General features: G+C 38.2%; 3 protein-coding genes across 3 annotated transcripts; 1 reads left to right on the top strand and 2 right to left on the bottom strand.

Moving 5' to 3' along the window:
* Window positions 1-1095: 1095 nt before the first annotated feature.
* On the bottom strand, window positions 1096-6784 carry LOC116249261 (uncharacterized). Its single transcript, XM_031622482.2, has 10 exons — window positions 6543-6784; window positions 5750-5815; window positions 5507-5661; window positions 4682-4969; window positions 4356-4482; window positions 3296-3400; window positions 3112-3214; window positions 2913-3038; window positions 1721-1914; window positions 1096-1389 (listed from the first exon to the last, which is right to left on the bottom strand). The coding sequence occupies exons 2-10, from the start codon at window positions 5800-5802 to the stop codon at window positions 1296-1298; spliced, it is 1245 nt and encodes a 414-aa protein (XP_031478342.1). The 5' UTR covers window positions 5803-5815; window positions 6543-6784; the 3' UTR covers window positions 1096-1295.
* A 3695-nt stretch (window positions 6785-10479) lies between these two features.
* On the bottom strand, window positions 10480-12594 carry LOC116248410 (uncharacterized). Its single transcript, XM_031621182.2, has 3 exons — window positions 12127-12594; window positions 11406-11469; window positions 10480-10955 (listed from the first exon to the last, which is right to left on the bottom strand). Exons 1-3 carry the CDS (start codon window positions 12457-12459, stop codon window positions 10786-10788), a joined length of 567 nt encoding a protein of 188 aa, XP_031477042.1. The 5' UTR covers window positions 12460-12594; the 3' UTR covers window positions 10480-10785.
* A 3063-nt stretch (window positions 12595-15657) lies between these two features.
* On the top strand, window positions 15658-22601 carry LOC116247346 (solute carrier family 40 member 1-like). Its single transcript, XM_031619490.2, is given in 9 exon segments — window positions 15658-16205; window positions 16935-17085; window positions 17260-17456; window positions 18045-18524; window positions 19715-19886; window positions 20462-20599; window positions 20781-20891; window positions 21422-21508; window positions 21510-22601. Coding segments are annotated over 9 exon segments (1500 nt in total). The 5' UTR covers window positions 15658-16080; the 3' UTR covers window positions 21549-22601.
* The last annotated feature ends 489 nt before the right edge of the window (window positions 22602-23090 follow it).

Below are 23090 nucleotides of genomic sequence, written 5' to 3'. Positions count from 1 at the left end.
TTTTTCATTTGAGAAGGACGTGCATGCCACTTCTAGTAATTCATTTTTCCACTTCGACGGCCTAACTCCGTCAATTATGATGTGGATCGTGCATTCAATGCATTACTTAAATCTGAATACTTAACTTTTTAGTGATTTCAAATAATTTATCAGGAAAGGTTTATCCCATTATTAAGAAATTAAATGCATGGATATGCGAGAAGCTGCTTGCTCTCGGCAGAAAAGGATGAGTGAGGATTTCAGCCTTGATCAGCCTAATGATTGCCGCAATTTATTTAGTTTTCCCATGGTGAGTTGAGCGTCATAGAATTGCTTCAGTGGTAAATACTCTCTGATTAATCAAAATGTGTAACCCCGTCAATCTTTCTCTCCCCTTCAATTTCCTTCCAAATTCTTCCCTGGTTTATAAGCAATTGACAATCCATCTCTGCATAGATGTCGTATTCATGAATGCATCCCCAAGGTTTGCGTTTTCAAGGTAAATTCATCTTGCTTTTACTTTGGTCAGTGTTATTCTCTCCTCTTGGCAGTAAACTTTGATCAGTAAATTTCAAATTTGAATTACTGATTTGAAAGCTCAATAACTAATTTGAAATGGGTAGCAATGGGCAGCGTTTTATTTGTCGAGAATTTTGAGGTAGAGATGATTTGATAGCAAGCCATGATGCAAAGTGAATATAAATCTCCCATTTCTTTTCTTCCTCCAGGAGGTGTTGAACTGAGTGAAGCGTTTTGATTTTCCTCAAGAAGGTTCCACGTTTTCATCACGTCCCATCAACCCAATGTGATGGGATCAAGCACCCAGTTTTGGTGTTGTTTAAATCGATTTGGAGATCGACCTCGCCTGAAAGGATTTGAATCGATTCCATGATAGAAATTATATCTGCCGCATTTAAGCAATCAAGAAACATCCAGAAAAAAGCTTCAGGAAACACTGAAGTTATGTTTCCATTGAGAGAAAAAAACATGGGACTTGATTTTTGGCGTGCCAATAGATCTTAAAATGCAAATTGTTATCCCAAGAATGGATGCATGTCCACAGAAACGCAAATACAAATGCACCGCATGTAACGAAAGCTCTCTTGGATCATGAACTGAATTGATCAAGTGACGAGATCTTGTGTGTTGATATTAGAAAATCCAAGTTTGGCATCATCATTTTCGCTGATAAAAATACTGGAGGATGAACATAAATAATAAGATACACTCTTCCGCTCATAGGAGCAAACAAAATGTTTGTGAAAACACATTCTAAGGTACACTCTCCCGCTCACAGGAGCAATAACAAATGTTTGCTACTTCTTCCCAGGCTTTTGTTGTAGGACAAAGTCATCAGCAGAGTAATAATCAGCTATCAACCGGTACATATATGAAGGATTATGTCCACCACTGCATAAAAGGAGGATAATGGTTGCATTAGGGTGAAAGAAATAGCACTATTTGGAGACGGTGAACCATTCCAGTGATTTCCTTTTGAATAAGGATTCAAAACCACATGAAATCATAAAGAATCACATTTGCAGAACAAGCTCTAGCAGAATACAAGCATTAATAAAATCCCACCAGTTTGTTTGACTCCTTAAAAAGAGCCTATGCACAAAACACTACGTCTGTGCTGCATTTCTGAGGAAGAAACTACTTTTCCAATACCATCGGATTTTGAAAAAGACAAAAAGTCAAAAACTTTTATGTATCCATTAGGAGGAAAAGGCAGACTTACGCATCAGTAATGAAAAGGCTGACAAGCTGTGGTGGAACATAATCAAATGCTGGGTTGACCACATGTAAAAGAGGCGTTCCAGTCCCAATTCCATAATCCATGGAGTCTGAAAACTTCCCGAAATCTAGCAAGTCTGATGGACATTTAAGATCATTTAGCAGGACCTCTGGATTGTGTGGGTATAACGGGCAGAGCTGCCAAATAGACCACAACATTCTTAAGTTGCCAAGAAAGTAGGTAGTACAGGGGAAATATAGAACCCACAGCCAGAATTCGCACTTTTTAACTACAGAAATACAGAAAACAACAACTTTCAAATGCATTAAACGACTGTGACCACTTTTTCAGACATTAGAGAACAGGAGCTAGGCTTGCTGAAATTAGAAGCAAGTTGTCAAACCTACGTCAACTATTATCAATGCCTCTAGAGGCAAAAGATTCACGGTTTACCCTTAAGCTTTTAGGTGCCTCCCTTTTTGGCAGGTTCCAAGTCCGTCCACAATGATGCCTTATAATGCACCTTTTGTTTTTACTCATTACCGAGCCATAGATGTGATTCTTCGGTCACAATGATAGCTATGGTAGAACACGGCCAAGACTGTGGACTTCAAGTTATTTATTAAATTGAAGTGTACGTAAATTGTGTTAAAATATATCCTGTTATCCCGTACTCAAGTGATTTTATTTACCAAAGTATGTCCTAAAGAACCTTATTCTATGACCATTGTCTGGTGTTCTAGACCCTGAAGGAACATCAACCTTGACATAAGTCATCATTCATTTCATTACCCTCCTTCAGCTATCATCATGCGTCAAGGTTTTCAAGCACGATACGCTGGCTTGCCTGAAGATGATATCAGGATAATGCAATAAACTAGTCATAATCCTAGATATAAAACCTACACCCACCCAGTTATAAGCCAGCTGACAGGATGCTACTATTAGAAACTACATTTTTTAACACTATAATTAGACATTAACACTTGCCTCCAGAATATCATATCCATGAATATCTCAATCAGTTTGAGTTTTTCCGGAGAAGGCCAATTCAACATCTCAAAAAACCTGATGTGTTGGTGTCATCTGGAGAAAGACAAGTTTAATCCAGATGATCACTCACCTCCTTCTATGCACATCTCTGTGTGTGTGTGTGTGTGAGAGAGAGAGAGAGAGAGAGAGGGTTCCACCAAACCTTATGAGTACCAGCAAGTACAACAAATGGAACAGCATGCCTTTGAGCTGCAAGTGCAAGCATATTTAACCCAACGGGGCCAATAACACCTCCATTTGCCATTATTGCATGAGCCCCTACAATCACCTTCAAATCACATAACCAATTTAAAACAGGAACCGCTATAAGCACTTCTAAACAAGCAAATGAAACACCTTACCATATTTACGCGAGAAATCATGGCAAAAACTGCAGAATCGGTAATAACTGTAGTCTGTAGATCTTTAGCCACCAACTCTTTAGCAAGGAGATGCCCTTGATATCTGAATAGTGGTATAGGGCTATCAGTCTCAAGATCCAGAAAGTTTGAACAAAATGTTGAGTTTCAATAGAAGATGTACAACCTGGGAGCACCCTCAGCAACAAAAACCTGAAAAGAACGTTTCTTCTTTGCCTCAAGGAGAAAATCCTTGACTGTTCTTGACCTCCCCAAGGTTAAAATAACTTCACTGGAGAAACATCAAAGAACTTTAATTGACAAGTGAAAACAATATAAGTAGCACTTTAAATAGGAAAAGAATCAGGTCATTAATTCCAATTCATTTCTTGCCTGGTTATTACAGAACTGGGCTGGGATTTCACCAAATTAGACTTGCCCCGTTTTTCTTAGTGCTCTTGTGATGGCTTTGTCTGAAAAATATAAACTTTTCATGGGTAATTAAATTCTTTCTCTGTCCTATGTCTTTATTTCCCAGCCAGGAAGACAAAAGAAACTACTAAGAACTGTTCTTTTTGGCTCAGTGATTCCACTTCATTTGGCTCCCATGTGGTAGAACATGTCTTCCCACAATGATGGGTCTCTAAGCTCCTGTTATAATGCAAATAATATTATTCATGATGCATTATTCACTTTGTATCCCTCATGGTCACATAAAGTGGGTTGCCATCCAAAATAAACAACAATCATAATAACAACAAAAACAACAATAGTAGAAAAAAGTCAAAAAGCTCAACAGTTGCAAGTGAAGAACACTAAGCAGAATCCCCAGCCAACCAAATAAAACCTATAATCGCTATATCAATGGCCAAAAAAGGTTAAAACTTAAAACTGTTGTTAACAAACTTTACCCATCTCTCACATGGAAAAGCTTCTATACAAGACTTTCTCACCTTGGAAAACTACAATCCTTTTTCAAAGATGCTATGTTGCAATAATCATTTTCAAGAAGTTAAAGGTTATGATTCACCCAATATCTATCGAGTATCGACAATTGCTTGCATCAAACACCTATCAACAATTTAACCAAAACTTTTTTAGGGTATCAGCTGAAAGCCAGTCAGGACTGACATATTAGTGTAAACTCCAAACCAATGATTCTCCAAACTCTCTCTGACACACACACGCACACACGCACACACACACACACACACACACAGAGAGAGAGAGAGAGAGAGGGATCATACTTCTGATGGATGTGCTCAAGCGCTTGATCAGCAATCTGTGAATGACAATGGTCAATATCGTTTATCAGCTCATTTATAGCTTCAATAACACCACGTTTCAGCTTCCAACCCCTTGAGTTCTTGTCAGCTGCAATAGACATGCACACACAATATAACAAATTCTAGAGTCTCTGGCTTATTATTTCAACAAAGTTATTGCGACACAAAGTTCCACATTACATCTTATAGGTGATAGTTGCATGTAAAGGAGGAAAGGGCAAAGAAAAAGCGGTCCAGAATCTTGATGATTAAAACTCATGCATTATGAAATGGGGGAAATAACATACATTTGCTTTTCCCTTCAGAATCTCCCCCTGATGAGCTAGGGTGAGGAGCAGTAGTTGCAACAGGGATATCCTCCAGAAGTGTATGCAATGATGGTGCACGTAGAACACTTCTGGAAGCAGCAGCAACTGCAGCAGCAGATAGTGCAGGGCGGTCATCTTGTTCATCATTATCTTCATCATCGCTGCCGGGAGACAAGCTCAAATCCCCAATGCCAGTAGTCACTAGAGAGAGATCCTCCTCCCTAATTATATGTAGAACACGGCGCACAATGTTTCCCACAGCCAGCTCTACAGGAAGATTATGTTCACATGGAATCAGAGAAGACTAGTAGACGAGCTATACATATGAATCAATATGTCCAAATAGCAGAATCTAAAAGCAAAATCTAAAGAAGGACAGAAATCAGTACATGTATTTAGCACTAAGGTCCTTAAAAACATGTGAAACTTTCTGACCTCTGAAGATGATTTTTCCTAATGATAGCTACACGTGAAACCTTAGCACCCACAGAGAATTCTAACCAACAAAGATGAAAGAAAGAGCCATATTGACAGATCAGTCCTAAATTTTTGATATGATGTACTGGTTTGTAGCATCAAAGGACAAAGCACTATCCATCTTTAACTAATACCAACAAGGCTTTTAGTTCCTATTCTGTGATCAATTTTAAATCCCATATATGTGAGCAGTGGACCGTTTTTGGCCCAGTTTCACACAAATTTCTATGTTCTGAAACTAAAAGCACGGTCTTTTCCAAGTGGGGGTAGCGTGCAAAGATGGATGGATAAATATTGGTCAAGCAAATTCAGATGGGATGGCATTACCAACAGCATTTGCAGCAATAAGTTCAGTTCCAACTGCCTTGACTGCCTCGACCAATGATGCAGCTGGGTTGGTATGTGAAATTCGGTGGTAAGAAACCACCGATCGCATCAGGGTGGCGGTTTCCTTTGCACAAGCATGGGACCCCTCAATTTGCCTGAACAAAATGGGAAATTTTAAAAAATCATTAACCGACTAACACATGTAACGAAATATACAATAAGTGAACAGGATACAAAATTCACCGTCTCTTGAGTTTGAGGGCAAGCTCATTGACTGCAGACTGAACGTCTGGCATCCTCGTCGATCACCTGGTAAATAAATTAGCAGATGTTTAGTAAGTTGCACCGTCTGGACACCCATTATAGCTGCCTACGACACACATACACACAAAATCATCGTACACATAAATTTTCATTTACTTAAAAGAACCTTTTTCCCGAGAACGCTGATTCCCTGTCTTTTTCTTTTCATGGTTGAAGGCGCAGAATCATGAAAATTACAAGTCCTAATTGCTTCCTTACAAAGAACCGAGCAATTGGTAAACTAAAGCCAACCAATGTTTCCTAGACAATAACTCAAACTATAAAGAGTAAAAACATAAACAAAAGAGGCCTTTGATCAACACGAGAAAAATAGGTTAACCATATGCCCTACAGGCAAAATAAGGGGAAAAAAAAAAGTAGACCAGACATTCATTCTCAGGAAATTGAGTTTAATCACAGAATGAGAGAAACCAAAATATCCTCTTAGGCTTCAGTATACAAAAATCTCAGGAATAAACAAAAGTTACTCAAAAAAGACGACCCCTTGCGGATATGAAGATGCATGATGATTAAGATGACGACGATGGATGACACGAATCGAAATGATCGCAACGAACGGTAACAACTCGGACGCATAATCCGAGAAGTATACAATAGATAATAGAAAGAAATGCCCAACGCCTCCAAAAAGCTCCTAACCCTAACTCCGTTACCCCTTCAAGAAGCCTCTTTGTCGAGGTCAATCACAAGCAAAAAAAGATATAGAGGATACCTGCCGGAGAAGGAGAGGCAGGAGATGGGGACCGTCACGACTTCAACACAATGGTAGCCCGGTGCCCCGCGATGCCCGTTCGGTGGTGGCAGGTAAAGAGCCCCGCGCAAGGTAGATGACACAAGAGAGACAGAGAGAGCGGAGATAAACGTCCGGCCACTCCGACAACGGCAAACAAGTCCCTCCGGCGTCAAAGGGAGGCGGTGGGGGAGAGAGGAGGGATGTTTGGTTCCTACTTCTAATCTTAGTCCATGATTTTATTTTATTTTGTTCTATCCACGCAATTCTTGTACAAATTGACATACTCATCCTTACCTCAATCTAGCGCCGGGACCAACTTAGGCGTTATTTTCTTTCACTTGGGTCTAACCACCCAATGATATATGGTCAGGTCAGGTGGTTGAGAGTTTTTATCGTCGCAAATGAAGACCATAACAAATACTAATGTTTTATTTAGAGAAAGGGTGGTCATCTTTAATTAAAAATGAGAAAAATAAAATAAAAACAAAAAGGCTTGTTTGGAGACAAGAGAAAAGAAATAAGATGGAGATAATAGAAACGCCAATGTAAGTTCAATGAGATTGAAATAAAAAACAAAAGCTAGCAACGCCAATTTGTTTTCCTTTTTTTCTTTCCAATTCATTTCTCCTCCTTTTCCCTCCATTCTTAGGCCGATGGCTCAAATCCGCTCATGAAACTCCAATTGATCAAGTTAAGGACCTCAGATCTAGTCCTAAACCATGCAATTATATTATTTGGGTCTTTTTGTGGCTTTGAGCGTCGAGATCACAATTCGATATACTACATCAAACTTCGCTTTCGCACAAATGGAAAAAAAATTGCATGCCCTGCCCTTAGATCGTATACTTTTAAGCTCAAATAAGTATCGCTTCAACCAATTTACACGACGAATTCAACACGGAGTATTTGCTTGTGTTAGGCATTCGCTTATGCATGCTTTTCATAAATGTGAAAACTAGATGAATAGCAGGAATTCATTCATTCTTATATCTCAATTGGCTTGAGACTGCACATATGTAAGTTTTTCAGTAAATTTGGTATCTACGGTGATAAGAGATTTTAGGGTTTCTGATCCATGGATTTAGGAACAAGCCACCCCTCAACCAACCTTGAATCCATGGTTTTTTAACATGTAGTATGGTCTTAAAATCCATGCTACTTAAATTCATTGGGAATGTCCCAAAGCATACCTTTTTATGCAGCCTCGGACCTTCAAACGCAACTTGAGTGAGAATAAGTGTATGAGGAATGGAGATGAGAAGATCTTTTCCCTACATTGGGGAGAATGCAAAAATTAGAAGAAAGCATAAACTTTTAGGATCATTCCGGATCTTATCCCCATAGTTTTTTGGTTCTATTAGACAACTCCCTTCCTCCACCACCTCGTTGCACATCAAATTCCTGGTTTTTAATAAACTGCATGTGCTGTTTGCTGCTAAAAGATATGCAGTATGGATTTGAGATCCATCAGTTTTGAAGGTTTGAGGCTGCATAAATCATTTGTTGTTCCACGATGCTTGCATAAATGATGGTAAATTCATAAAATTTATTTAAAAACAATATTAGATGTTAAGTACTTAGTGGTAGGAAGTAGATTTGTTACATTATGGCACCTTCAAGAACGGACATAAATCAAATGCATGAGACTACTCATCCTCAAAAGACAAACATGCATAATTAAAATCATACAATGCCAAATGTTGAAAGATATCTTTGAATAATAATGCATCTCTCAACATTATAAATGTAGAGTTCCATCATCATAGTTTAAACATTTTTTCTCATCCAAACCCTTTGTCTTTACACATTACTTGAAAGCATGTAGTCGATGTCATTTTGGTGATCCCCTTACATATTTGACAATGTCATGAAGTTTCAAAATTGTATCATCAATCTATGAGATTTATAATATGTGCACTACAACGAATATGAAAGTGTTCCCCTTTCAATGAAAATGAAATATTGTTTTTTCTTTTTATGGTCCTTCTCAGTAAACTTATTCTACTAACATTGTTGAACAGTTATGAACAGTAACCAAAAACAACTTCAATTGAATTTCTCAGTTAATAGTAATGCACTATGAAAAAATGACGCATTACAACTTGGATTATGTGGTGGAGACACATGTATAAAATTAAGTATATGAGAGTACAATTGTCAATCTGTATCAATATATTAGACTATCAAGTATAAGTAATGTAACGCTTGTTGTGAGGACCACATATCAAATGTCAATGAAACTCACTGCACGTGGTTATTTATAACTCCTTGATATCTCATTTTTCAGCTTTGAACATTAACTTAATCTCTTCTTTGTAAGTGTTTTTCTAGAAAATTGAACAAACATTGAATTGCAAATCTTTAGAAGATCATTATGATATACATATTCTGCAAAATTGAAATGAAATGCATGCATTGTTGTATACTTAGGCATACATTTTCTTATAGTCTCTATATTAAATTTACATAGGCATAAGGAAGTTGCACCAAATTCACTAACTTCAAATGACAAAGTTCATTGTTTTTCATCGGTAACTTGTTTTTTGGCACATGTATCTTTGTACTATTTTAAGTGACTAGTATCATTAGAATTATGTCCACCTAATCGTTCACCACAATAGTTGAATTTTACACTCCTTTCTTTTAAATTATACCAATGTGAAGTCATTCCATACTATTGAAGTTTTTTTTCTCTTGGATTCAATTTCCATTTTACGAAAAAATTCATTTTCCTCCATATCTATAGTACGATAACTTACTATTTGAATGGAATTTAAACAACATAAACACATGAAATTATTCAAATGCATGAATTCTAGCATTCAACTCTTGAGCTGAAGAAAGGGAAGATGATACTAGGGTACCCAACTCGGCCCGGTGCCTAGGCCTAGGTGCGAAAGAACATAGCTTAAGATCTGATATCTAGTTCAACTTATTTGAAGCTGATCTAATTGGTATTTATTTGAGTTTGGACCAGAAAATATGTTTTTTCCAAAACCAAATCCAAATCTGATTGGCTCAATATTAAATATCTACACACAAACGGGTCACAGGATTGTTTGATAACGGATTCAAACATAAATATAGATCATAACCATGTCCTAGCTACTTTGTTAATAAATTCCAATCGATCACTGAAACAAAGCTAGTCATGTGTAGGCATTTCACCATAAAAGTAGACGAAATTAAAAAGTTGGCATGGTGAGATAGGACGAGCGATAGGCGTATAATGGGTTGAAGAAGGGTGAACATAGTCATAGTTTTCTTTTTTACTACTTGCATAGTTTATTATGTCTAAAGGGGTTGGAGCAACGGCCGAGGCAGGGGTTGGTAGGTGGTCAATCTTCATTTGAAAACTCCTGTGACGTCAATCTTTTGTGCTACAAAAAATGAAGGGCACTGATATGCAAATAATGCATAGCGAGACCTCTTTCCAGAGGCACCACAAAGCAGCCTTGAAACCCTGGGAGGAATGAGGAGGGACTTCAGCTTTCACTCGAGCAGTGGGATTAGCCTCTTGCTCCCCCAACTTGTATAGTTGATTATTTTTCTTCCTCATATGAGTACGTGAAGTAGCTGCACTTAGACTAAGAGACTTTGTCGCTATCTTAACAGCATGAAACCCAAAGGCAAGTAAACTTCTGTTAAGAGCTTATGTTGGCTTTGATTTGTAAAGGAAATTGACACTTACTAAATTCGAACCAGCAACTGGCCTTATATGAGCGAGCTGCTGACCAGACCAGCTACGTCAAACAAAGTCCTTGAGCCTCGGACTTGGTTTATTTGATGACTTTTACTGCTCTTAAAAAGCCCATTCCCATTCAAAATAGCAAACAAAACAAAAAAACTGCCTTGACTTACTAATATTAGGTGATTAAAATACCTATCACCTTATGTGAATCTGGTAATTATTTTTAAATAAAAAAATAGAAAATACACCGATACGAGCTGAAGTGAGTCGGCCACTATGGTTCGGTTCACCTTACAAAGCAGACTGCATTCTTGTACATGATTTTTCACATGCCATATGGTCAAATACCACCTTAATTTTCCAACATGTGAATCTCTTCTCTCAAGCAACACATGGAAGGGAAAGGGAAATCTACGTCAAATTTTATACGTTCATTTTTATAGCGAACCCCTACAAGATCATTTGATTTCAAAAGAAAAAAAAAACAAGAAAAAAAAATTGTAGATATATATGAAGCAACTCTCTTCTTCTTCATCCAGCAAAGAGTCTAGAGAAGAAGTTGGTAGACTTGGATCTCTGGAGGCACGCCACATGAACGTATCTGCCCATGCTGTCAACCTGTCTGGGCTCACCCCTCGTGTCCTTCTTGCACACCTTGCAAGACTTGTCCACCCATCCTTCCTCCACATATTGCCCATCCACTGCCCCCATCACAATGTATGGTGAAAAAAAATATGAGAAAAGATTATGAAGTTTTCAAAGCCATTCACATAAACAGATCCAATTAGAAGGTTAAACAAAGAAATTATAAACCCAAAGAGATAGAACATAAAGTGGGTAGTTCTAAGCTCTTTAGATTCAATTAGGCACTTTTCCGGGAATGGAGATCAGGTCTTGGGTATGTCGCTGTCTCAACATAGTGGCGGAGCTAGAAATTTGTAGGTGAGAGGTATTAATAAATAAAACTTGGATTTGTGAGGCACCGGTATATAATATGCAATTATGTGGTACCTTGTCCAAAAAACAAGAGAAAACAAAAAGATTGTGAGTGGAACTATGGTCGATAACGTCTCAAGCCCATTAATCCTTACGCCAAGAAAAAGCTAATTTAATTTGACTTGAAAAAAATGCTTCGTGCTTCATTATCATACCGTCGACATAGGACTTGAAAAAATCCCGGTAAGTTCCTCCAATCTTCCTCCTTAGAGCTCCATACTGCCAGATGTCAAAGAAACAACCGATGGATGAGTTAGCGCATAAAGAAATTGAAAGATTATATATATATATATATATATATATATATATATATATATATATATATATATATATATGGTGACTCTGGCTTTTGAAAGTTACATAAGCAAAAACAAGAAGAAAAAAATGATGGACATCTTTATATATGTATATAAAGTTGAGAGTATATGTAAACTAAAGTAAATATAAAAATTATTGGTCCATCATATTGATGAAATAGTATATAGTGCCCCATATAAAGTTGTTTTACCAATTTGTTTATCCTTTTACTAGCAACTTAAATATGCATCTTGAAGCTTGAATGAAATTTTCAGCTTCATATTGGTATGGCAATTTAGTAGGGATACACTTCAACTATTTTCGAACTGGAAATATGATTACATGATCATGAATATTTTAGATGAATATATGTCTCTTGTGAAATCAATAAGATAGATGAAGTTGGTAAATGCGAAAAAGAAATCGAAGTTAGTATAAATTTCAGGGAACATATTAATTTGGGCAGCCATATTTTAATAGACACCAATATTGGTATTGTTCTTGCTCCAGATACACTGATCTAGTTTACCACATCTAAAGGAAGAAATCAACCATGGAAGTAATGGGGACGTCGCTCACCTGCTCTCTGCTCATCCGTCCGCCGGACCTGGTGGTCTCCCTCGCCTCCTCCAGGAGGATGGCGTCGTCGGCGGACCGCACCTGCGAGAAATCAAGCGCCTCCGTCACGCTTCCGAACAGAGATTGCTTCCTCGAGCCCTTCGCCTGTTTGCCGTCCTCCTGCCCTCCTCCCTCCGACCGAGCGAAGACCGTTAATCCACCCTGCTGTCTGCCGGGGCCGGAGTTCATGAGCTGCTGCGCCTGCCTGAAGCCGCTCCCCACGCTCTTGTTGGCGATCGGCAAGCCAACACTGTAAGAAGCAGAAGAGGAAAGAGGGACGGATCCGACGGCCATGGTGGCTGTGCAAAGTCACCAATGTCCCACCCTCAGAATGGGAAGCTTGTATGCCTCTATATATATACACCAATGGTTGATGCTGGCTTACGTTACGTAGTTTATTGAGAGCCGGAGATCAGTCGTGGAGTCACATGAAAGTTGGAGTTGGTGTGGGCAACAAAATATATTTTATGATGCATCTTTTCTCATGGATCTAAACTCTGAGGTAGTGAAGCATGCACCTCCTAATTGAATTCAAATTTGACATGCAACGTCTTATATACTCAACCTGAGAAGTCAGTATGAACACTTGAATTTGATTACATGTGAAGATTTTGAGCCCAGTTTATTGTTTTACGTATCAAAATTGAGATTTGATACAAGATCTGCTATGATCATATTGGCTTAATCAACAGATGATATGATGATTGAAATCAATGTAAATAAGTGGCACTTAGTTTAGCAGGCTGAAAAGGACAATTACTTGGACCAATTCTTGAATGTACAAAGGAGTTGAGTGTTTCTTCCTTTAAGCACGACTCCACCATTCATTCGAATCCGAGCCATTGACATCCCTAACCATGCATGTGGCTGGTGTGTTACTAAGACGTGGCGGCTTTTTGATGAGTTGTGTTGGAAAAACACTGGCTGTGGCCGTTCCTTTTGAATGTCTGGTCCTCGTAATTCAAGACATCAAAAAAAAAAATGAATGAAGGAGATTTGGTTGCTTAGATCGCTACATGGCCGGCATGGAATGGTCCAAACAGGTTATGTGGAAAATTTGTGCCCAGAACCTTGGACTCACTGAACCCACAAGTCCTTTACCTTGGGACCCAGCAGATATTTTGAAAACCAAGAAAAAAATTCATTTCTTTTTGAAGAAAAAAAAAGCCTCTATACCAAGACATGGTCATTAAAAAGAGTTCCATGCACTTATGGATAGACTAGACTAATTAAAATATGATTATAGGTTCTTAATAAGAGTCAGAGTCACAATTTTTTTGTTACAAAAGCTAAACTATAGTTTCAAAATTTTAACAAACGGACGTATGACTTCTATGACTTCCAGTGTGCTTGCTTGCATCCATGAAGTGGCGCCTTATGATGTGACAGTGTTTGCTTAAAATGGCCTGGCCATTGAGCTTGTCTTTTTCTTGAGCTTATGATAATCTCGCATGGTTCTAACGAAATCCGTCTACATAATTAACTTTTCCTCGTTGAATATATGGTATTATCTGCCATTTCATCACCGACTTTCTTCGATTCTCAACAGCAGTAGGAGACCCCACAAGTTTTCCTGTTCTTGATAAATCCATGTCCAGCAGTTAGCCTGTCAATGTCATCCTTGAGCCAAATTTTTACTTGTGTCTCACTTTTTCAATCTCATAAAAAAAAAACTATAATATATATGCCTTATATAAATAGGATTAAACCTACATGATTCATTTTATTTGCATATTGGTTTCTTTACATGATTTAATTTATTGCATGTCTAAGATTTCCAATATTAATTGCTGGCTCAGCCATTGCTAGTAGTAGTACCTCCTTATCTTGACCTCCTAATTGAACCCCCAACTGAGTATGTTTGTTTGGTCAAGAAAGATAGTCTTTCAAAACATAGAATTGAGACAGTTCATCTCAACCATACGAAGCTGTAAACAAACACCTGACTATGAATCATGCCGACATCATGTTGCAGACGGTGTGCCTTCGATAATGTGTCTACGGCACTCCATCTGGCCCCGCCTGAACGACACTCTTGGAATGCATACACAAAAGCAGGTTTGGGCACTATGTGGGCAATTGCCCATACAAACTTTTTTACAAAAAAGAAAAAAACACTTATATTCATATTGATAGTTTTAAGTAATTTTTTTCATTTATATATTGATGCTCACAAACTTAGAAAACACTTATTCTCATATTGATAGTTCCAGTTAATATTTTCATTTACATATTGGTGTTTCTTGAAATTTTATAAACTTTTTAGCCTCCATTCTACATTGGATACCGTCCTTTTTTTTTTTTATAAGGATTCACAAGCTACAAACAATACCTACCAGTCATTGAAGCTCAACTTATTGCTCAACAACCAAGCTTCTACTTGTCTGTGTCCTTCAATTATTTCCACTGTGGCGGCGATGGCTCAGGGAACTGGATGAGTAGTCCCATTTGGGGAAGTAATAATTATCTAAATAACCATGAAATGGATCACAACGAGGACTAAGAAAGGCTTTTATACGGTAAAAGGGATTCGGCCCTTCTTACTTTGCATTAAATTCTCTAGCGCACTTGGCTCATTTGTTCGGCGCTTCATGCACGTAAAAAAACTAGCAGTATGCCCAATGGAGGCTTGTTACTTGTTAGTGTACACTGTGTATTGAAGATGATCACCAGTTAGAAAAATAATGCGCGGTTTTCACATTTATTGGCTACAACAACTTAATGTCCAGGCTGGTTATGAAGCCGCCAATATAATTATATAAATGCTACCAAGTTTTTTATTGTTTTGGATCAAGTCGAGGTCAACGCCTGCAACGCTATCTGTTTCTCCGTCCAAACCCTTTGTATATATATATATATATATAAGCAACTAATATTAATCTTTCACTATAAAACGCTGAGAATAAATTCTTAGGTAGAACTCTCATTTATTTCCACACATATAGACTGCTTTCTTGTCGTTTCCTACATAAAAGCTGGCTTTTCCATACCAACTTCTTCTCTTTAATTGATATCTATGGTGATGGTTGGGGAGAAAAAACAAGTGTGAATTAACATAATATATGAAAAAAATATTCATCTCTTTTTTTTTTCAGCCATCCATCAAATGATTCTATGAGTGAACTGAGTGATTTTAGATAGATAGAATCATATATATATATATATATATGTGTGTAAACATTTGAATAATAGGTATAAGTGGCTCTGGGATGAGGTCAGGGGGTACTCTAATCCTTACTGGTTGTAATGAGCTGTAACCATGGGCGGAAACTGCATTAACAAGGGAATCTCACTTCTTCCTAAAATAAATCAACGTGTCTCTCATTTGCCATTTTTTTTACGAGCACGATCATCAAAATGCTAGCCAGGAAAACTGACATGAAGGGCCAACGTCAAATGCATAAAAGAATTTCACATTTTATAGCGTGAAAGTCAATATTTGCACATTTGGAGAGCTCTGCGAGAAAAAGGAACTTCTGGGTAGCTTTCGGATTGGCACTGGAGCCGTGTCTTACGTCTCCTGTCGAAGTTACTGATCTCCAGGACGTTTGAGTTTGGTGCAAAAGCAAGAGGTCGCCCTCTGGCTCCTTGCATGGCAAAAAAAGGCAGTTTGTGCATAGTTCTCTTAACAGTTAACTCTACCGATGCCCATATCATCCACAATATCGTAAATGACATTCGCAAAACCCAGAAACTGGAATAAAACGATTATGATTGAGGTTCAAACCAGCGCATATGCAGGGAGATGGGATTAAAAGAAATGGCAAGAATGGTATACTCTTTAAATTTTGAGGAGGTCGACTCTGAGAAGTATACTGTCAGTCATTGTTATCGACGGCATCAGCACCGGCATCATCTTCATTAGGCGAGCTTCTTGGGTTGGATGGTTTGCTTCTGCAAGTGGAGGAAGAAATAATGGAGGGATTGAACCAGCCATTTCTTTCAGAGAATGAGATCCAAGCGACAGTGGCACCTCCTCTTTCACCTTTTCTTTTAAGGAAACTGTATCTTGGTCATTTCCTTTCTAGGTGGGGGGCTAGGTGAGTTTGCTTATCACCATCCTCTATCTTTGAACGCAATTAATCTCGTCATAATACTCACTTTTTGAATGGCTACTCTCGGTGGCCTCTCTGCTAGTGGCAGTATAGAGCCTTCATGCAAAATTCCCTTACGCGCTTAGGAATTGTGGATCATTGAGGCGGTGGTTGAGTTCTGTAGACGTGGAAAGCAGAGAAACAGTTCCCCTAATGGCACGTAGACAGTTGCATCTTCAGGAAACTGATTAAACATTTTCCTGCTTGTTCTTGCGAAAAGTAGCCGAATTTTCATTCAAAGCAAGGTTGCAAAAATTTAGCTTTTCGAAATCAACTGTTCTATACCTTTTATGGAATGATGGTAACTTCTTTAGATTCCTGCTACTTGATTTGCCAGTTGATCAGCCTTTCTGGTTCTACCGCCATCTTTGACATGTTTTTTCCTATTGCCGCTGTTTGCCCATCTGCCATGATCAGCTGGCCCTTCAGATCTGCAACACGAGAGCTTTCGAAGACTAGAACACCACAACTCTCACAAATTTATATTTTGTACGATATGCTGTTTTGGGATTTGCGATCACCAAGCAGCTCTCTCTTTTTTCCTTTTCCTTTTCGGACTTGGTCTCAAACGCTAGATAATATCTGTCGCTCGAGGTTTGCCATATGAACATTCAATTGAAATAATTTATTCCTAAATGGCTTTATAAACGGTTCTATCTGTTTTCTATTTTGCAGAATGTGGGAATTCTCTGTCGGTCTATACATGATCAATATTTGGCCTGATTCTTTGCTCTTCGCAGCATTGTATGGTGTGGTAGAATCTTGTTCCATTGCTTTATTTGGTCCCATTATTGGCAACTGGGTGGACAAAATGTCGTACATAGAGGTTACTCCTCCTGTGCTTTTTAAATGCTAAGGTTCTATTTCTGAAATTAGTTTACGTACTTTCCCTGATAAGGTAAGGAATTAGCTTTTCTTTAGCACTTTAGGATATATATGACCCATCAGACCTTCTTGATTTTGATTATGGCAAATCCAAAAGCAATCTTCTCTGCTGCAGGTTCTTCGAATCTGGTTATTTACCCAAAATTTGTCTTTCATGATGGCTGGTGGTGCAGTGTTCATTCTACTTACATACAATAGTCTAAAATCTGCTCAGTTTTCCATTTTCATTGGACTTATCATCTTAGTCAATGTTTCGGGAGCAGTCGGCGTTCTTTCAAGTCTTTCTGGAACAATTTTGGTTGAAAGAGAATGGTAATCATTGCTATCTTTTACTGGATACAATAAAACCAGAAAAACAGCCTGTCATTTTCCTTGATTGGCATATAGGCCGATCTTTGCAAGGCGGCTTTTTAGAAACAAAGCCTATTAAACTTAAAGTTATTCCAACTGCAGATATACCAGTTTCTGCTTGTATCTTCTTGTAAGGGGGCTTTATTTGCAATATTTTGCAAGTATGAAAGTGAGATATGAATGTGAATGTTGCATCGAAGAGTCCAAAATATTATGAAAGGTTTTTTATATTCTTCATTCTTTTTTTTGTGTCTTCAATACCAATTCACTGTGCATATATCATCTTCTTATAAATTTTTTCAGACAAAGCCTCCTCACAAGAATGTAACTGCAGAAATAAATTTAATAAACTGTGATTCTGCTAATCCTCAACATCAACCATCAAAATTGCTTCTGGTTGATGCTGAAGCTGTTGCTTTGTAGAGACACTGTGCATGCCAAGGTGGTCTTTACAGTCCAAGCTAAAGTTCTATGATACAACTGCCAATTATCCTTGATCTCATTTGTTCTTTTACAGCCTTAATAATTCTTCTTCTGTTGAATTTACAGGATTGTTGAGATGTCAAAAAATCAGCCATCTGATGTCTTGGTGGAGCTAAATTCTGTTATACGGCGAATTGATCTCTCCTGTAAATTATTGGCCCCTGTTTTTACTGGCCTTTTGATTAGCTTTGTGTCACTTGGAGCTTCGTCTTTGGCTTTGTTATTTTGGAACGTTATATCAGTTCTTGTGGAATATTGGCTTCTAAGGAGTGTGTATGAAGGCATCCCTGCTTTAATTGAACGTAGAAAAACAAGAACCCAAACATCTTGTTCAGACAATTTATTGGTGAACTCATATTCTCCTGAAGAGACTGGAGGGTTGCCATCACAAATGGAAACTTCATTGACAGTGGCAAAAAGCTGGCATGAAAAAATTTTCAAGAGAATTTTGAAGGCCCCTGCTATTGATGCATGGGTTGTTTATGTCAAACAGACTACCGTACTTCCTGGCATTTCTCTATCATTGTTGTATTTTACCGTCCTCAGGTGCTTTGGTGAACCTTGATTAGCTCCCTGTGTCCTCTGTTTACTTCTAATAACAAATGTCTTTTATCAAAGGATGCATTGACATTGGATAATTGTGGTCGCGTCATTGAAATATTTTTTTTCTTATTCTGGTTAAATAGTGAGGTGAATGTAAGGATATTAGTCCATTCTAAATTGCCATTCTACTCGCTAGTTCTGTAAGTTTGTAGTCTTTTAACCGTTGAAGCGGAGTGATAAATTCCCAGAATTCATGACCAACTCAGATGTTCTTTGCTGCGGAGACAGTTCAGGGCCCGACCCCCTTTTTTCCTTGCAGCACAGAACCTCTATTTTTGTTAGCAATGTGGCCACTTGGATACAAGCAACATGTACACTGCTTATACCTTTTGTAGAAAAAGTGCATTACCTTGAGGGTGTGCTTGGCTGTTCTTTCTGGGAGAATTTTATGTTCAACCCTATATCTTACACACAATTTGAGCTCTCTTTTCATATCCCATTCTGTAGAAGTTATAACAAGGACTACAAAATTTGTCTTCCAAGATCCGTATGTTGAAATTTCTTTTTTCTGCTGCCCATTTTGAAAAGGAAAAACAAGCAGAATTTATGTAAAGTAAAAACATTTAAGTGACTAATCTTGAGAATGTTTCAAATGAGAAAAATATTGTAAAAATTTATGCAGGTCCAAGTGGAAAATTGTGTTGAAATGTTCGGTATGCCATAAAGCTAATATGTGGATCTGCTTCTAAAACAAGCAATAACTGAATTGCTCTTAATTTATGCTCCACTAGTGTTACCAGTTTCCTTTTCCCTTTTTTTTCCTTAAACAGATCTAAGGGTTGTTTGTTTCTAATAACTACTAAATTTGTCCTCTTGGACAGCTTTCTGAACCTCTGATGCTTGACAATATGCTTGTGAAGGCATGTGTGCCCTTTTGCTTTCTCCAACTTTTCTGCTTCTATCTATTGCTGCTGCTTTTCTTGTCACTTATTATTTTTGCTAAATTATGACTTATGTGGAGGAGCTTAAAAACCTGAGTGTTCACATTGTTGATCTACTGAATTTTAGGCCACATATGAAACCAATCTTCATGTTCTCGTGATTATTATGTTACACTTATTCTGTTTTAATTCTTGTGAACACTATGATACAATCTTTTTTGTTTCAGTGATGTCAAGTACCTTTTTTTGCAGTTTTGGAACACTGATGACTGCAGCACTGGAGTGGGAAGGTGTTCCAGCATTCATAATTGGCCTTGCACGTGGGATAAGTGCTGTTGTAGGCATATCAGCAACCTTAGTTTATCCAATCGTGCATTCACACCTTTTATGTCTTCGAACTGGATTATGGTCTATATGGTCACAGGTATCAACCATTTGTTACAACAGACGGATCTCATGTGCTGAGACTTTATTATTCAATACTATGAGCTGCAGTTGGTTTACCTATTGAATCAGAGTAGCACACATTTTGACCTCTGGTTGAGGCATCTGAATGTAATTTTCTGCTCAAATATGAGCACCAATTGTCTGTGGACCAACCTTCGTCATGACTTCATCATATGGGGCTTGACTTGGGTATCTCAATTGGAAAAAGAAGTTGCATAGTTGCACAAAAAGAACCAAAATAGTTTTATGTACTTAATTTAGTGTTTTTCTACTTGTAAACGTTCTCAGTCTTTACATCTAAATTGAGACCATGAATGAAACAAAACATTTAGTCTGCAACATCTGCAATTTTCTTTGAATTATATTATACTTTCTGTTTAACTTTGGCCTGTAATATGTATACTGTGAAAAATTATGCATGTTTCAATAATTTTCTATCCCTTTTTTGTACTTTATGATTTTCTGTTCACATTAGAGTATGAAGATGTGAATTTTGTGGCGGTTACTGTCCACTAATTCTTAGATGCAATTGAATGTGGTTTGCCTTTGCAGTGGTGCTTTCTGTTATTATGCGTTTCTTCCATCTGGGTTCATAATAACCAAATATCAGCTTGGATGCTGATGGGTGGAGTGGCTGCCTCACGTCTTGGATTATGGATGTTTGATTTATCTGTCATCCAGCAAATGCAGGTGAAAGTTTATTTCTAGGAGATTTTTTTCCATATGTACAATTGAATAAACATACAACTCATCATTGAAATATTTTTAAGTTGTATCCATGCTGTTGAACTTTCCCTGCTAAATAGTTCTTAGTAGTAGTTCACTTCGTATGGAATATTGTAATATTGTTTTGAAATTTCTCTTTCAACAGGAGTCTGTTCCTGACTCTGACCGATGTGCTGTTGGAGGTGTTCAAAATTCACTTCAATCTTTTATGGATCTAATGCAATATGTCATGGGCATAATTATTTCTAATCCCCAGGTACTCTAGTGCATCATTACTGACATACATAGAATATGTATCTGGCACTAATTATGTATTCCATTTCTAACAGTGGATGACATGTATAACACCCCCACAGGAAAAAAAAAAAAGAAAAAAAAAAAAGAAGAAGAAAATTTGTGTCTTTACCTGTGGATGTGTGTGTGTCCATACAAAATATACAATGAAAATGCCATGGTGATTGAAGTGCACATGCATCTATGGAACGTTGATCTTTATCAGCCCACATACTCCATAGATGTTGGCATCTATGGAAGATTGACTTTGTCATCCCACATATAGAGTGCAATTGACAATCTCAGTGGCTGAAAGAGAACGAATTGTTTCCTATGAATTCTCCATGATTCTGATCATGACCTGCACCATAACCAGCATTTATGTCCAAGCATCCTTCTGATTGGACAAAGCAGACACACCATTAATAGAATCATATTAGCTGAACATTCAATTGCATCTTTAGTGCCCTTACCACAAGCTAACCCATCTTTAACTTGTTTTGGTTTTTTCAGGAATTTTGGAAGTTGATAATCATATCGTTTGCTTCTGTAACTGTGGCTTCAATGCTCTATACTTTTCATACACAGCGTATCAGCAAGTCATCTTTGCCACTTCAATAAGCTCTTCAAGAGGTTTTGATGCAGATGAGTCCTAGCAGACAAGCAGTGTATTCCTTTGCGTGGTAGATTTCTTTACTCCAGAAACTTTTGTGTGTAAAGATGTACACTACAATCTCGTGCTGTGTTTGTAGTCCAAGTATGACCATCATACTTTGCATATCTGTCACAGTAAGGCTTGCAAAAGAACAAAATGGAGGGCATAAAAAATTTCAGATTGTGATACATTTGCAGGTTGTCCTCGTGCCTAGTACCCAGCTGGTTTCTTACCTGCTTGTGGAAAAGAATACACTAGCGCATTCCATGATTGCAGATTCTGTTGCACATCCTGCAGTTGGCTGGATGGTTCGCTGGTTACTAGCCTGCTAGAGTGTGTCAAACCGCTCCGTGATATTCATGTGCACTGGTTGTGCACTACACAAGGTAGTCCTCCTAAACGCTTCCTTTTTTCTCCTTAAATAACAAGCTGGGGTTGGGTAGACCATTATTAGATTATGCCAACAGAAATGCATCCAGGGTGTTGACTTCTTGACCTTCTTCAACTTGAAGGTGCCTAACTCCATGGTCAAGTAACAAGTTAGATTGGAATCTTGCTGGTAGCACGATTCTGATGAATTGCTGTTAGATTGAATGATCCAGCAGTCAACTAAAACAACTGTGTTCTGACACAAACAGCCAGGAACTTGTCGCACATTGTTGCATGCAACCACCATGTAACTAAGATAGCTGCCTTCACAAAATTACAGTGTGGAGTGGTTAGGAAGGCATTGTCCTAGCCATGTTCTCAGTGGGAATGAAGATTGGATGGCTTCTAGCTTCATGCAACTCAAGTTTCCATATTCCTGTGCATTTTCACATGAGATTTGGCCTTTTTTTGAACCACTAGAGGCGGATGAAAGATACACGTCCTTGAATTGTTTTATCACTTATCTACTCAGGCCAAATGATTGATCTCATTCCACCAAAAAAGAACCTTTTAATGGGCAATCGGAATACCCCATATCTGAGATTGAAGGGTCAGATCTGATGCAGGCTTCACCTCAAATACATGGATATCTAGTGCGGGAAAAGAATAAAGGGGAATGTGTTGTAGGGGTTTGGGGGGCGTGTGTGTTTTGGATGGAGTGGGGTTCAGGGGTGTGGGTGGTGACGGAGGGGGGAAGGGAGGAGATAGTCTGACTTCAGATGCAGGGATGACAGATTTATGCTGTAATCTATGCATCTTTCAAGCAAAGGATCTGAGATCCCTGTTGAGATTCATGGATCTGGGATTCTGGGACCAAGATCTCAAATCGCCTCTTGTCTGGGAACCACAGTTAAGTTGGTACCAAGTTCTTCACTGAGCAGAGTCTGTTCACTACGTATGGGGCAACCACCTCAGCCTGTATTGGCCAACAACCATCGTACAACCCTCATCTAAAGCCAGCATGGGCTAACACAAACCCACTCCTTGTGGTGGATTCAGCAGCTACTGGTCCTTAATTGTAAAAATGATAACTCTCTCAAACTTTTGTTAAGTGAAAGGTTCTAAAAGTTACAATTTCATTTTAGACTGGTGATGCAT

The sequence above is a fragment of the Nymphaea colorata genome, chromosome 2 (assembly GCF_008831285.2).
Source record: "Nymphaea colorata isolate Beijing-Zhang1983 chromosome 2, ASM883128v2, whole genome shotgun sequence".
Lineage (NCBI taxonomy): Eukaryota > Viridiplantae > Streptophyta > Magnoliopsida > Nymphaeales > Nymphaeaceae > Nymphaea > Nymphaea colorata.
The sequence above is the reverse complement of the archived record's forward strand: the minus strand, read 5'-3'. Positions and strand labels throughout refer to the sequence as shown.

What these genes read in the sequence shown, in the direction of transcription:
- LOC116249261 (XM_031622482.2), bottom strand. Translation starts at nt 5,802, where the DNA reads ATGCCAGACGTTCAGTCTGCAGTCAATGAGCTTGCCCTCAAACTCAAG. An exon ending in TATTGCTGCAAATGCTGTTG is followed by an intron (nt 4,970 to 5,506) that starts GTAATGCCATCC and finishes ATCTTCCTGTAG; the next exon opens with AGCTGGCTGTGGGAAACATT. An exon ending in AGCCTTTTCATTACTGATGC is followed by an intron (nt 1,390 to 1,720) that starts GTAAGTCTGCCT and finishes CCTTTTATGCAG; the next exon opens with TGGTGGACATAATCCTTCAT.
- LOC116248410 (XM_031621182.2), bottom strand. Translation starts at nt 12,459, where the DNA reads ATGGCCGTCGGATCCGTCCCTCTTTCCTCTTCTGCTTCTTACAGTGTT. An exon ending in GACGGATGAGCAGAGAGCAG is followed by an intron (nt 11,470 to 12,126) that starts GTGAGCGACGTC and finishes GACATCTGGCAG; the next exon opens with TATGGAGCTCTAAGGAGGAA. An exon ending in TTTCAAGTCCTATGTCGACG is followed by an intron (nt 10,956 to 11,405) that starts GTATGATAATGA and finishes TGATGGGGGCAG; the next exon opens with TGGATGGGCAATATGTGGAG.